Source organism: Cebus imitator, unplaced genomic scaffold (assembly GCF_001604975.1).
Source record: "Cebus imitator isolate Cc_AM_T3 unplaced genomic scaffold, Cebus_imitator-1.0 Scaffold188, whole genome shotgun sequence".
NCBI lineage: Eukaryota > Metazoa > Chordata > Mammalia > Primates > Cebidae > Cebus > Cebus imitator.
This window is the reverse complement of record NW_016107503.1, coordinates 4748078-4762654: the sequence shown is the minus strand read 5'-3', so window position 1 is coordinate 4762654 and position 14577 is coordinate 4748078. Positions and strand designations below refer to the sequence as shown.

Below are 14577 nucleotides of genomic sequence, written 5' to 3'. Positions count from 1 at the left end.
AAAAAAAAAAAAAAAAAAAAAAAAAAAAAAAAAAAAAAGAATCTGAACTCTCAAGCTGAAACACTGGTTAAAACAACTTACTTGATCATGTGGTTGGCATAAGCTCGAGAGCAGCAGGTGCTATAGCGACACAGAGAGCAGTGCACATAAGTAGGGAAATGATTAGGGAAGTCTGGAATCTCGAAGCTGCACTCCAGGCATGTCTGCCGGCCCATGACACTCCTGTAGGGAAGAAAAGGAGAATTCTCATTACTGCCTCAGGGGTCCCCAAAATGTAGGATTTTCAGACAAGAAATTCTGCTAAAAAGCTACCAGATCGCATTGTGTATCAGGAATAATCCTGCCCACCCAGCCCCCACCCGCCCAGCACTTAGAAGAAGGCGCTGACATTTTCCTAACAGCTCTCTTCTGGATGCTGCGCTGGACAGGGGGATAAAGGAAGACAGGCAGAGGGTCCGTTGAGGAGGCCAGTGGTGCTGCCTCCTGCAAGGCGCTGGGAGGTGTATCATTAGAGGATACAGGAACAGTTCGTGGCTGCCCTCGGGAAGCCCGGATTGTCACCTGAGAGTCAAGGGAAGGAACAATGAGACATCACCCACACTAAATTTCAGAATACTGAAAATCTCTATTCCTCCCTCCCTGAGCCTATGAAAGACACCAGCACACTCTTTACCTTGGTGCCTGGTTTCAAGCCCTCCAGCTGCTTGGGTTTACGGAAGGTTTTATGGTGTTGAAGCTTGTGTTCAATTTTGTCCTTGGCAAAGAGAAACTGCAGCCGGCATTTGTTGCAGTGATAAACATTTCTCTTCTGAAGTGGGGGAGGGGAGGTAAAAAGAGACAAAATCCCTTAAAGGTTCCTAATAAATCTTTGAGAAGTAAGCAGATCAATGCCAACCATATCATTCTTCCCCCCTTTCTGTTAATAATTTAAGAGAGTAAGAAAGAAATATACAACATGACCACAAAACCTACCATTGAGAATCATTACCTCCCATGATCCCAAAGAAAGATGGATTCTAGGCCAGGATGACTAAGTTCTCAAATCATCCTTTTCGGACTTATTTTAGCAATTTAAATGAGTGATGTAACCTCTATTTGTATAATATCTTTACACTGCTGACAAACATTCTCCTGGACAGTCTTTTTTTAAAGAAAGATAATGTACACAGTAAATAAAAGTCAAACTTTTTTTTCCTGTACTCTTCCAAGTTTGCCTTCAACTCCGACACTCAGTCCCTTTCCACAGAAACAACTTATTACGTTTCCTGAGCATGCTTTCATGGGCAGTCTATATATATAACTATATCAGAAATACATTCATATCCAATCCTTACCTGCCTTGCCATCCACCCCCTCTTTTTTTTTTTTGAAAACAGGGTCTCTCTCTGTTGCTCAAGCTGGAGTGCAGTGGCATGCTCACAGCTCGCTGCAGCCTCAACCTCAAGCCTCCCAAGTAGCTGGGACTATAGCACATGCAAGCACACCCAGCTACTTTCTGTATTTTTTGTAGAGATGAGGCGTCTCCATGTTGCCCAGGCTGATCTTCAACTCCTGGCCTCAAGTGATCTACCTGTCTTGGCCTCCCAAAGTGCTGGGATTACAGGCGTGAGCCACTGTGCCTGGCCCCCACTTTTTTCCCTTTCCTTTTTGTAGAGATGTTGTCTCACCATGTTGCCCAGGCTGGCCTCCGTACCTCTTGGGCTCAACTGATCCTCCTACCTCAGGCCCTCTTCTTTTTCTCCTTTTAACACAAATGACAGCACTTGTCTACACTTTGCTGTTTTCCCACTTATACATCAGTATATACAGATATGCCTCCTGGTGAGACCATTTTGAGGATTCAGTCTGCCTAGTATTGAAGTCCTTCAAAAATAAGTCCCATGTCTAGGATTTTCTTTGGTAGGGTTAAAAAAGCTCTGCAAACTTTGGCAGAGAGGCAATTTCCATGCCCCTATTTGGAAACACATTTGTGGTAGACAATCAGTAGTCACTACTGTGCAAATGAGACTATGAGCATAATGGGGTGCGTGCGTATGTGTGTGACTATTAAGCACATGTGCACCCATCTTGTTCTCCATTTTGAATCCTCTTATATACCTCTCTCTCTCTCCTCTAGTGGCTCTCTTCTTGCAGTATTTTAAAAGAAAGTCATACCTTTTCATCTCATTAAAAAAATACAAGCAACAAAAAAAAATTTTTTTGAGACAGAGTCTCACTCTGTCACCCAGGCTGAAGTGCAGCAGCACAGCGCAATCTCAGCTCACGGCAACCTCTGCCTCAGGGTTCAAGTGATTCTCCTGCCTCGGCCTTCTGAGTAGCTGGGATTACAGGTGCCCGCCACTATACCCAGCTTATTTTTTAAATTTTTAGTAGAGACAGAGTTTTACCATGTTGGCCAGGCTGGGCAACTCCTGACCTCATGATTTGCCCACCTCGGCCTCCCAAAGTGCTGGGATTACAGGCGTGAGCCACCGCGCCTGGCCTCAAAAAATTATCTGCCACTTCTTCCTCTGGATTTTCCACCCTGGGTCCTCCTTTTTTGTTGCTGTTGAGAGTTTCACTCTTTTGCCCAGGCTGGAGTGCTGTGGTGCAATCTTGGCTTACTGCAGCCTCCACCTTCTGGTTTCAAACAATTCTCCTGCCTCAACCTCCTGAGTAGCTGGGATAACAGGTGCCCGCCACCACACCCGGCTAATTTTTGTTATTTTTAGTACAGACGGGGTTTCACCATGTTGGGCAGACTGGTCTTAAACTCCTGACCCCGTGATCGACCTGTCTCAGCCCCCCGAAGTGCTGGGATTATACTCCTCAACCCTTTTTTTTGAGGTGGAGTTTTACTCTTGTTGCCCAGGCTGGAGTGCAGTGGCAGGATCTCGGCTCACCGCAACCTCCGCCTCCTGGGTTCAAGTGCGTCTCCTGCCTCAGCCTCCTGGGTAGCTGGGATTACAGGCATGCGTACCACGCCCAGCTAATTTTGTATTTTTTGTAGAGACAGGGTTTCACCATGTTAGTCAGGCTGGTCTCAAACTCCTGTCCTCAGGCGACCCGCCCGCCTCGGCCTCCCAAAGTGCTGGGATTATGGGCGTAAGCCATAACACCCAGCCTTACACTCCCTTTTTATAAGTAAACTTCTTTAAATATATCATCTTCATTTCTTTACCTCTCATTGATTTGTTCTGCTGAAATCTGACTTCCACCCTACCAACCAATAAAATGACTCTCATCAATGTTGCTAAATTAAAGGCCTGTTTCTAAGTCTCTATCTTGCTTGACACCTTCCTGTAACATATGACATTTTGATCACACCCTTTTCTTTAAAACACTTTCTTTTCCCCAGTTTCCTTAATGTCAAGTGTCTTCTGGTTTTCCTCCTAGTACTATGGTGCTTACTTTATAGACAAGAGACTTCAAATATCCTAAGCCTTCTCTTATTCTCAACAGGGTTGGGGGGCCCATGGCATTTAAGTTTAAAATCTACAGGATTTATATAATGCTGATTCCTAATATGTTTTCTACAACCCAGAGATCTCTCCTGGACTTCAGATCTATTATCTAACAGCTACACTTCACATCCTACTGCTAACTCACAATACCCAAACTCATGATCCCCCGACTCACAAATATACTTTCTCTATTGTTTCTATCTCAGCAAACAGTTTCCTCATTCACCCAATTGCCCAAGACTGAATCTTAGGCACTGTTCTTAATTATTCCATTGCTGCCTTCACCTAATCCATCTCTACATCATAAATATCACAAATATTCTGAATATCTCTAAACTTTACTCGCTTTTTCTTCATTTCAAAAGCCAATAGCCACTATTATCTCTCACCTAAACTACTGAAAAGAGTCTTCTAGTTAGTTTCCCTGACTGTAGTCTTCTTCTCCTTTAATCCATTCTCCACAGTGCAGGCAGTATAAAATCTTAACTAAAAGTAAATCTAAACACATCACTCCAGGGCTTAAAACCCCTTTAATGGCGTCCCAGTGACTTCTTTTCACGGCTAAAAGATCCTTTATGACCTGTCCCTGCCTAACTTCCAACCCCTCTGTCTCTTATACCATACCCTGTACCTCTCTCAATTTCTTGAACCTCCATAATCTTGCTTTGTGCCTTGGGCACACTGTTCTCCGTCTTATTTCATCTGGCACATTCTTCTTCAAGCCTTACTAGGCACCCAGAATAGCTATGTGATTTTTCTATATCCTATACTTCCCCCTAACCTAGTACTCTTTATGCTTTATTGTATTGTTTGCCTTGTTTACCACTAAATCTCTGGCATCTAGGCCACTACATGGCACATAAGTGAGTTCAATAAATTTTTGCAAACATATGCATATTATAATCTCTGCCCAAATTATTTGCCTAGCTCAGCCCTGGCCCCAGCATCCATGTTTAAAAAAAAAAATAAAGAGAATATGGGAATTGCTTGGTGCCTAGTACCTGGTGCCTCATGTAATGCTGTTGGAATGCATTGCCATTTTTGAAGACCTTCAGGCAATAAGGGCAGAGCAGATGCCGGGTATCCTCATGGATCATCCGAAAATGGACATCTACCTCAGAGTAGAGTGAGGAGCGGTATTGACACACCTGGGTCACATAAGAGGGAAAATAAGGCTAAGAATGAGTGAACAACTGAGAAGCCTTTTAAAAAAAAAGCAGGAATAAAAATTTTTAAATAAAAAAAGAGTTTTCCCAATTGCATAGAGATCAAATTATTTTTCTAACTTTGTAATGCTGGGCTATGTTTGTGACAGATTTGGCTTTTAAAAATAGGAAGGGACAGGAAAGTCTGAGAACAAACCATGTTCTATAACTAAGAAAAATAAAGGCTTTTCTGTCGATTTCCGAAGAGCACGTTTAGGAGACAGCCACTCACTCAGAATATGCACATGTTCTCCTGCTAGTCTACTTGCAGACATGTTCTTTGATGTTCTCCTCCTGCATGGAAACCCTGAAGGCAAACTGTTTACTATTTCTTCAGTACCTACTCAGGGTTCCTAAACTAAGTGTATGTAGTAGGTATTCAGCAATATTCATTAGTGGATACTTTGTGTTCTGCCTGAGAGCAAAACTGCTAAAACTCCCTGGAGAAAAAGGCAATACCTGGCAAACATAAGGCATCTCTCCAGGCTTATGAGTATCCTTCATATGCTGGAGAAATAGTGGCTCACTTTCAAACGCCCACTCACAGATCTTGCACTTGGCTGTAAGAAGAAAAGTAATCAATAAATCCACTTGAAAATAAGACGAAAGTCCTGCTGACTCACAATCTTTACTTTCTCTGACTCCTTTATTTTCATTTTTAACAGTCAGTAAAATCATAGGTCCCTTCTATTCTTTCTTTAAACGGCTCCACCTTAACATTTGTGTTTCCGATAACTTTATGTATGTAGCTCAGACTTCTTTCCACAGGTTCCTTCTAGATCTTATCTACAAGACATTTTAAATTGGTTATTCTATCATCAATTCTAATGTAATTCAGCATCCTCTTGGCTTACCACTGTTTCCCTTTTTACTTTCCCCATTTCTTCCTGAGCTCAAAATTTAGGCACTATCTTGGACTCCAAACCCTGTATTCTGCCACCATTATTTCAAACCGCATGTAGGAACTGTCATTTCTCTATTCTTACAGGTAAAAACTTGGTAGTAGCCCATATGACTTCCTGCTGCTAATCAGCTGGCCTCTAATACCTCCTACTCTCTTTGAAATGGTCCATTTTGTCAAGCTTATGAGATAAAATTTTATGACACAAATTAACAAAAACTTTGTCAAACTTATGAGACAATTTTTGGTAATTTCATGTTGGCCTGGCTGGTCTCGAACTCCTGACCTCAGGTGATCTACCTGTCTCGGCCTCCCAAAGTGCTGGGATTGCAGGTGTGCGCCACTGTGCCCAGCCTTTTTATTTTTTTTAAAAGAGACAGAATCTTGCTTTGTTGCCCAGGCTGGAGCATGATCATAGCTCACAGCAGCGTCCTGAGTAGCTAGGACTACAGTGGCACACCGCCCAACTAATTAAATGTTTTTGTAGGGACAGGGTCCTGCCATGTTGCCTTGGCTGGTCTGAAACTCCTGGCCTCAAGCAATCTTTTCGCCAATCCACTTCAGCCCTCTCAAAGTGCTAGAATTAGAGGTGTGAGCCAGCTTACCGGCCAATTTTTGGTAAGAATTTTAATTGCTACTTATTTTGAATTACACAGTATGGCAAAAAGAGAGATATTACTTACATTTTTCTCACTTTTTTTTTTTTTTTGAGACGGAGTTTCGCTCTTGTTACCCAGGCTGGAGTGCAATGGCGCGATCTCGGCTCACCATAACCTCTGCCTCCTGGGTTCAGGCAATTCTCCTGCCTCAGCCTCCTGAGTAGCTGGGATTACAGGCACGCGCCACCATGCCCAGCTGATTTTTTGTATTTTTAGTAGAGACGGGGTTTCACCATGTTGACCAGGATGGTCTCGATCTCTTGACCTCACGATCCACCCGCCTCGGCCTCCCAAAGTGCTGGGATTACAGGCGTAAGCCACCGCACCCAGCCACATTTTTCTCACTTTAATGGAATTAAAGATAGGAAAACTGGAAGCTTAAAGCTTTGGGCATTTGTTGGACAATGTCTAACCTCCCCCCACCCCTAGGTCCCTGCACGCCAGCCAAAGAACTATGAATAAGGTTGAAATAATTTTTTTTTTTAACTACCTAGAACCCTGGATTTTCGTTTTTGAGACAGGGTCTCGTTTTGTCTCACGGGCTAGAGTGCAGTGGCTCAGTCATGGCCCACTGCAACTTTGACCTCACAGGCTCACGCAATCCTCCCACCTCAGCTCTCAAAGTGCCAGAATTATAGGTGTGAGCCACTGTGTCTGGTCAAGTAATTCTTTAAAGCAAAACAAACAAAAGCCAGGGGTTCTTAATCTGGGGGTCTATGGAACAGGCCTCAAGGAACCCTGGTGTTCTCTGAAATTATTTGTAAAAGAGTAAAATGTGTATTTTTCTAGGAAGAAGATTCACACATTTCATGTTTATTCTCAAAGGGGTCTGCAACTCCATTTAGAAACACTGTCTAGACGTACATTAGGTGCTATGAGGACACAGATAAATAAGAAGTTCTGCCAAAAGGAATGAGGAAAAGCTGTAATAAGATATAAAAGCTGAATTGTCAAAGAAGAATGGGGCTCAGCCAGCCAGAGAGAGGACCAAGACAAAAGCAGGAGGAAAGGCAAGTTGGTATGAAAGTTAACCACATGTTCAGGAAACAGTTAACTAGCAACATGACAATATTATCTCTTTCCTACCCACCCCCCTCCCCGATTTGTTTATCTCTTTTAATTCTTTTTTCTTTCTTAGAACACCTTTAAGCTACCTTTTGTCCAGGCCTTTCTTAGTCTGTTTTCCCTGGGCAATCTCGTTCAATCTCAAAGGCTTTTCTCCTACAACCTATTTATCAGCTCTATTTTCACAGCTGTCATGCAACATTAATAAAAATACTTATTAAGCAATTTCTAATGTACAAGCATGATGTTAAGATTTACATGTGTTATTTCCAGAAAACTAGTGAGGTGGGAACTCAAACATAAGGGGATTTAAGAGATCTCTAGTGACCTCTGACACATTAGTTCTATGGGGTAAGGAGCTAATACAGAAAAAGACTCAAGAGGGAGAATGAATTGATTCTCCATAGTGGCCTTCCTAACACTGTCCCTCTGAGCACCATCACCCTAATTCCCTCCGTAACACCTAACACAATCTTCTACGTTGAGAAAACAGGCACAAACAACTACAGCTTTTGCTGGATGCTTTCCAAACTACGGAAGGATAGATCTCTCATACCGTCCTGAAGCTCATCCAACCTCATCATTCCATGTATTCCAAGATTTTGTCAATTCGTTTTCCCTCTCTTGAATCTTCCCCACCCCCGACAGGCTCCAACTTCTAAATATGGTTAAGCCCCCTAAAGCATCCTTTTCTCAATCCTATTTCTTTCTCAGTGTATTCTTTCTCTTTTCCACTAACATAAGATTTTTTGAAAGATTAGAATAACCTACATCTGTTACTTTTAATTGGATGCTCAGGAGGGGGTAATGACGCCAGGAGAAAAAATGTTAGAATATTTGAAGAAATGAAGCTTCAGAGAGCCACTATGGAAAACAGAAATAAGAACTAATAGTTTTATCCATTTTCTAGTCCCAAATCTCTCTGAGACTAGTAATAGCTATGCAACTTCTCCCTTGAAAAATGCACACACACAGGCAAAGTTTCCATATAATTTTAAGGGGCTCACTGGAAACCTAACCACCAAGCAAAAGCAGGTTAGGATTTCTGTATTAGACATAAATACTAAAAGACTATTAATCAGGGCCGGGCACGGTGGCTCATGCCTGTAATCCCAGCACTTTGGGAGGCTGAGGTGGGTGCATCACCTTAAGTCAGGAGTTCGAGACCAGCCTGGCCAACATGGTGAAACTCTGTCTCTACTAAAAATACAAAAATTAGCTGGGTGTGGTGGTGCATGCCTGTAATTCCAGCTACTAGGGAGGATGAGGCAGGAGGATTGCTTGAACCTGGGAGGTGGAGACTGCAGTGAGCTGAGATCACGCCATTGCACTCCAGATTGGGCAACAAGAGCAAAACTCAATCTCAAAAAAAAGAAAAAAAAAAAAAAAAAAAAAAAAAAAAAAAAAAAAAAAAAAAAAAAGAAAAAAGACTATGAATCAGACAGGTGTGTGCCACAGCTCACACCTGTAATCTCAGCACTTTGGGAGGCTGAGGTGGGTGGATCACTTCAAGGCCGGGAGTTTGAGACCAGCCTGGCCAACATGGAGAAACCCCGTCTCTACTAAAAATACAAAAATTAGTAAGGCTCGATGCCACATGCCTGTAGTCCCAGCTACTTGGAAGGCTGAGGCAGGAGAATTGTTTGAAACCAGCAGGTGGAGGCTGCAGTGAGCTGTGATCCTGCCACTGCATTCCAGCCTGCGTGACAGAGTGAGACTCTGTCTCAAAAGAAAAAATAAAAGACTATGAATCAGCATTACGCAAACTTATGACAAGAACCCTAGAGTCATACAAGCTCGTTTAAGTCACCCACTGCTCTTACACAAGTGTGAATAAAAATGTAATGCTGGCCAGGTGCAGTGTCTCATGCCTGTAATCCCAGTACTTTGGGAGGCCAAGGTGGGTGGATCACCTGAGGTCAGGAGTTTCAGACCAGCCTGACCAACATGGAGAAACCAAAAATACAAAATTAACCGGGTGTGGTGGCGCATGCCTGTAATCCCAGCTACGCGGGAGGCTGAGGCAGGAGAACTGAACCTGGGAGGAGGAGGTTGCGGTGAGCCAAGATGGCGCCATTGCACCCCAGCCTGGACAACAAGAGCGAAACTCCGTCTCAAGACAAAAAAAAAAAAAAAAAAAAAAAGGTAATGCTATTTTTTGAGATAGGGTCTTAATCTGTCCCCCAGGCTAGAGAGCAGTGGTGTGATCATACCTCACTGCAGGCTCGGCTTGCTGGGCTCAAACGATCCTCCCACCTCAGTGTTGGCGTAGCTGGGGCTATAGCCACATGTCCTCACACCTGGCTAATTTAAAACAACAACAACAACAACAAAAAAGAGATAGAGACGTGCGTCTCACTATGCTCCCCAGGCTGTTCTCAAACTCCTGGGCTCAAGCAATCCTTACGCCCTGGCCTCCCGAAGTGCTAGGATTAGAGGCGTGAGCCACCATGCCTGGCCTGTCATGTTATTAAGATGATACTGTTATCACAAATATAATGATCCATTGATATTGTGGGGACAATTCAGAAAATGTTTAAATAAACTAGGTATTGGATGATATTAAGGATTTCTGATTAATTCTGTTAGATTTTTTTTTTTTCTGAGATGAAGTTTCACTCTTGCTGCCCTCAAGCTACAATGCAACGGCGCTACCTCGAATCACTGCAACGTCTGCCTCCTGGGTTCAAGTGATTCTCCTGCTTCAGCCTCCCAGGTAGCTGGGATTACAGGCATGCACCACCACGCCCGGCTATTTTTTTATATTTTTAGTAGAAACAAGGTTTCACCATGTTAGCCAGGCTGGTCTCAAGCTCCTAACCTCAGGTGACCTGCCAACCTTGGCCTCCTGAAGTGCTAGGATTGCAGGTGTGAGCCATCATGCCTAGCCTGTTACATCTTAACAAAGGTACTGTGGCCATAATTAAAAAAAAAAAAAGGCCTTATTTTTAGAGATACATATTAAAGCATTTAGGGGAAAAATATATGATGTCTACAATTAATAAACAATTCAGAAAATAAAAGAAAAAAAATCCCCCAAAATATTAGCATTTAAAAATAAACTACTTTTTGAAAAGATATCTGCACTCCCATGTTTATTGCTGCACTATTCACAATAGGCAAAATATGGAATCAATCTAAGTGCCCAGCAACAGATAAATGGATAAAGAAGATGTGATATATATACCAAATGGAATATTACGCAGCCATAAAAAGAATGAAATTCTGTCATGCAGCAACATGGTTAGAATTGGAGGTCATTAGGTTAACTGAAGTAAGCCAAACACAAAAAGACAAACATCACAGGTTCCCACTCATATGTGGGAGCTAAAAAAAAAAAAGTGGATTTCAGGAAGACAGAGTAGAATGGTGGTTACCAGAGGCTGGTAAGAGTAGGGGAGGTGGGAGTTGAAGAGAAGCTGATCAACAGGTACAAATACGTGGTTTAAAAGAAGATATAAGACCTAGTGCTAGATAGATCAGTAGGGCGACTACAGTTTACAATAATCTGTTGTACATTTCAAAATAGCTAGAAAAGAATAATTTGAATGTTTCTAGCATAAAGAAAAAACACATTTAAGAGTGATGGATATTCCAAGTATACTGATTTAATTCAAATTATATGAATGTATTAGATTTTCACATGCATCCCTAAACCATGCACAGCTATTTTGCAACCATTCTTTTTTTAAGAAAGCTACTTTCGGGCTGGGCACAGTGGCTCACGCCTGTAATCTCAGCACTTTGGGAAGCCAAGGCAGGCGGATCATGAGGTCTGGAGTTTGAGACCAGCCTGGCCAACACTGTGAAACCCCATTTCTACCAAAAAAACAAAAAAATTAGCAGGGCGTGGTGGTAGGCGCCTGTAATCCCAGCTGCTCAGGAGGCTAGGGCAGGAGAATCGCTTGAAATGGGAAGGCGGAGGTTGTAGTGAGCCGAGATCATACCACCACCCTCTAGCCTGGGTGAAAGAGTGAAACTCCATCTCAAAAAAAAAAAAAAATTACTTTCGGCTGGGCATGCTGGCTCATTCCTATAAATCCCAGCACTTTGAGAGGCTGATGCAGGTGTATCATTTAAGGCCAGGAGTTTGAGACCAGCCTGGCCAACACGGTGAAACCCCGTCTCTACTAAAAGTAAAAATAAAAAAATTTAACTGGGAATGGTGGTACATACCTGTAATCCCAGAAACTCAGGAGACTAAGGCACAAGAATTGCTTGAAACCAGGAGGTGGAGGTAGCAGTGAGCTGAGATTTCGCCACTGCACTCCAGCCTGGGTGACAGAGCAACTGTCTCAAAAAAAAAAAAAAAAAGGCCAGGTGTGGTGGCTCATGCCTGTAACCCCAGCACTTTGGGAGGGAGGCCGAGGTGGGTAGACTGCTTGAGCTCAGTAATTTGAGACCAGCCTGGGCAGCATGGCAAAACCCTACCTCTACAACCCCCACGTACTCCCCCCAAAAAACCCAAAAATTAGCTGGGCATGGTGGCACGTGCTTGTAGTTCCACCTATTCAGGAGGCTGAGTTGGGAGGATCATCTTATCCTGGGAAGTGGAGGTTGCAGTGAGCCAAGACTGTGCCACTGCACTGCACTCCAGCTTGGCTAACAGAGTGAGACCCTGTCTCCAAAAAAAAAAAAAAAAAAAAAAAAAGACCTACTTTCATGCAGGACCTGTCATGGGTGCAAAAAAAGGAAGTTACAAAAGCATGCAAGAATAAAATTGATATATACTAAGGAAAGGTGATTTTGGTAAGTATAAAATTTCGTCATTAAGAGACTCAAAAATTAAAAGGAAAACCAAGAAAAAAAAGATCAATGACGGTCTACATTGTCTGTTTGTTTTCCAAAAGGAAAACCTTATCTTCCCTCTGTGGAATTTTGTTGTGTAGAATTTTGGAATCACAAAACCTACCCACCATATTATGCATGGAAATGAGTTAGGTGTCCAGCCTGGACAACATAGCGAGACCCTGTCTCTACTCCCCTGAAAAAGGAATAAATTTGCTGGTATGGTGGTGTATGCCTATAGTCCCAGCCACTCAGGAGGCTGAGGTGGGAGGATTGGTGGAGCCCAGGAGGTCAAGGCTGCAGTGAGCTATGATTGCACCACTGCACTCCAGCCTGGGTGGCAGAGCAAAACCCTGTTGTCTCAAAAAACTGGTGTTTTCACTGAGAGGTATGGATGAGTTACTCTGGCTTCACAGAACTGATAGTGAAGAATCTTGAGTTCTATTCTAGACCAAGCTGGCTACCCTAGCACTACATGCAGTCACCACTGATTCTTTTTGTTTCTTTTTTGAGACACAGTCTCGATCTGTCACTCAAGCTGGAGGGCAATGGTGTGATCACGGCTCACTGTAGCCTTGACCTACTGGGCTCAAGAAATCCTCCCATCTCTACCTCCTGAGTAGCTAGAACCATAGGTGTGTGCCACCACACCCAGCTATTTTTTTTTTTTTTTTAATGTAGAGACGGGGTTTCTCCATGCTGCCCAGGCTGGTCTCAAATGCCTAAGCTCAAGCAATCTGTCTACCTTGGCCTCTCAAAGTGCTGAGATTACAGGCATGAGCCATTTGCACTTGGCCTGGTTGATTCTAATACATACATTCTACTCCCAAATGATTAGTCCAAAGTTTCACTGTCTACTATGGTGGCACCAGCAACACTATCTAGTGAACACTTAAAATGTGGTAAGCTCAAATCCAATTTAGATTTGTATTTCAAAAAATCTGTTTTTTAATGGAGGAAAAAGAATGACAAATATCTCAATTTTAAATTTTGATTACACGTTGAAATGATTTTAAATATACTGAATAAATATGCCATTAAAATTAACTTTGCCTGGTTTTTTAAACTTTACAGTAGACATCCTTTGCCAATGAGAAATGTATGTTCCAAGACCCGAAGTACATATATGAAACCTCACTCAGATGGCACTGAACCCTATACATACCATGTTTTTTCCTATATATACATATCTTTGATAAACTTTAATTTATAAATTAGGCAAAGTCAGAGATTAACAATAAAAATTATTACATATATAATTACATATAAAAGGACAATTATAACAACATACTGTAATAAAAGTTATGTGAACGTGGTGTCTCTCTCAATAATGTTATTGTACTGCACTCACCTATTTTTGGACTGTGGCTGAGACTAACCGAAACTGAGGATAAGGGAGCACTACTATATTTAAAGTGAAAAAATTAAAATTACCCATGAAGCTTGCATATTTCTATTGCCTAGTGTTAGTGTAAGCCATATGTCAATCCCATTTCCCTTGCCAATAAATGGTTTAGTAATGCACCTATGACCCAATTATGGTCAGTCAAGGGGATGTAAAAGGAAAGCAATTCTCACTTATAAGAACACAGATTCAGGAAAGAAAGATGGGAAGATAAGATCTCTTCTTTGCCTAGACAATTTTTTATCTGGACATAATGCCTGACACATAGCCGCCCTGCTATGAGCCAGAGACAAGAGAAGTGTTGAAAAACAGCAAGGCAGTCAAGTTCTAGGCTGAAGCATCCATTTCTGTATCTCTCGGTTAAATGATATAACAGATGTTCTTACCGTTTTCTTTTGTTTTGAGACAGGGTCTTGCTCTGTCACCCAGGCTGGAGTGCAGTGGTGCGATCTCAGCTTACTGCAATCTCCACCTCCTGGGATCAAATGATTCTTGTGCCTCAGCCTCCTGAGTAGTTGGGATTACAGGCGTGTACCACCACACTGGGCGAATTTTTGTATTTTTAGTAGAGATTGGGTTTTGCCATGTTGGCCAGGCTGGTCTTGAACTCCTGCCCTCAACTGATCTACCCACCTAAACCTCCAAAAGTGCTGGGATTTCAGGCGTGAGCCACCTCACCCAGTCACTGTTAATTCACTTTTAGTTAAGGATTTTCAGTTAAAGTAAAATGTTATCTGCATCCAGATAATATGCACATTTTTTATCCTTTTGATCATGCTGTTTTCAATCACCTGAAAGCTTTTCTTACTATTCTCCATCGAAACGTTTCTTAAGTTTAAGCACGACTTTCTTGGAAACCTAGCCATGAGGGTTTTTTTTTCCTTCTTTGAACTATTTCACCTATCACTGGTATCTTAAAATGGATATGTTTAATATACTATCTTGTTCTCACATTTTTCTATATTTACATAATTTTTATCTTTACAACAAAACTGGAAATCCCATAAAGGACATCAGAAGTATTCTAAATACTGGGCTTAAATCCTCACTATGTCTCCTTAGTAGAGGTATATACACTTATTTTTTTTTTTTTTTTTTTTTTTTTTTTTTT

The 14577-nt window shown here is 42.1% G+C and overlaps 1 protein-coding gene across 11 annotated transcripts in view; it reads right to left on the bottom strand.

The window, feature by feature from the left end:
- The window catches only part of POGZ (pogo transposable element derived with ZNF domain), a 61484-nt gene that overhangs the window by 5290 nt on the left and 41617 nt on the right, over window positions 1-14577 (bottom strand). For all 11 annotated transcript variants that reach the window (XR_005203063.1, XM_017546260.2, XM_017546262.2 and 8 more), the window contains 5 exons: window positions 5108-5208; window positions 4445-4591; window positions 674-808; window positions 389-561; window positions 82-222 (listed from right to left, as the gene is read on the bottom strand). Coding sequence is in view for 10 of the 11 variants with exons in the window: in XM_017546260.2 (XP_017401749.1) it covers window positions 82-222; window positions 389-561; window positions 674-808; window positions 4445-4591; window positions 5108-5208 (697 nt within the window). In the remaining variant the exon portion in view is untranslated. The remainder of the gene's footprint in view (window positions 1-81; window positions 223-388; window positions 562-673; window positions 809-4444; window positions 4592-5107; window positions 5209-14577) is intronic.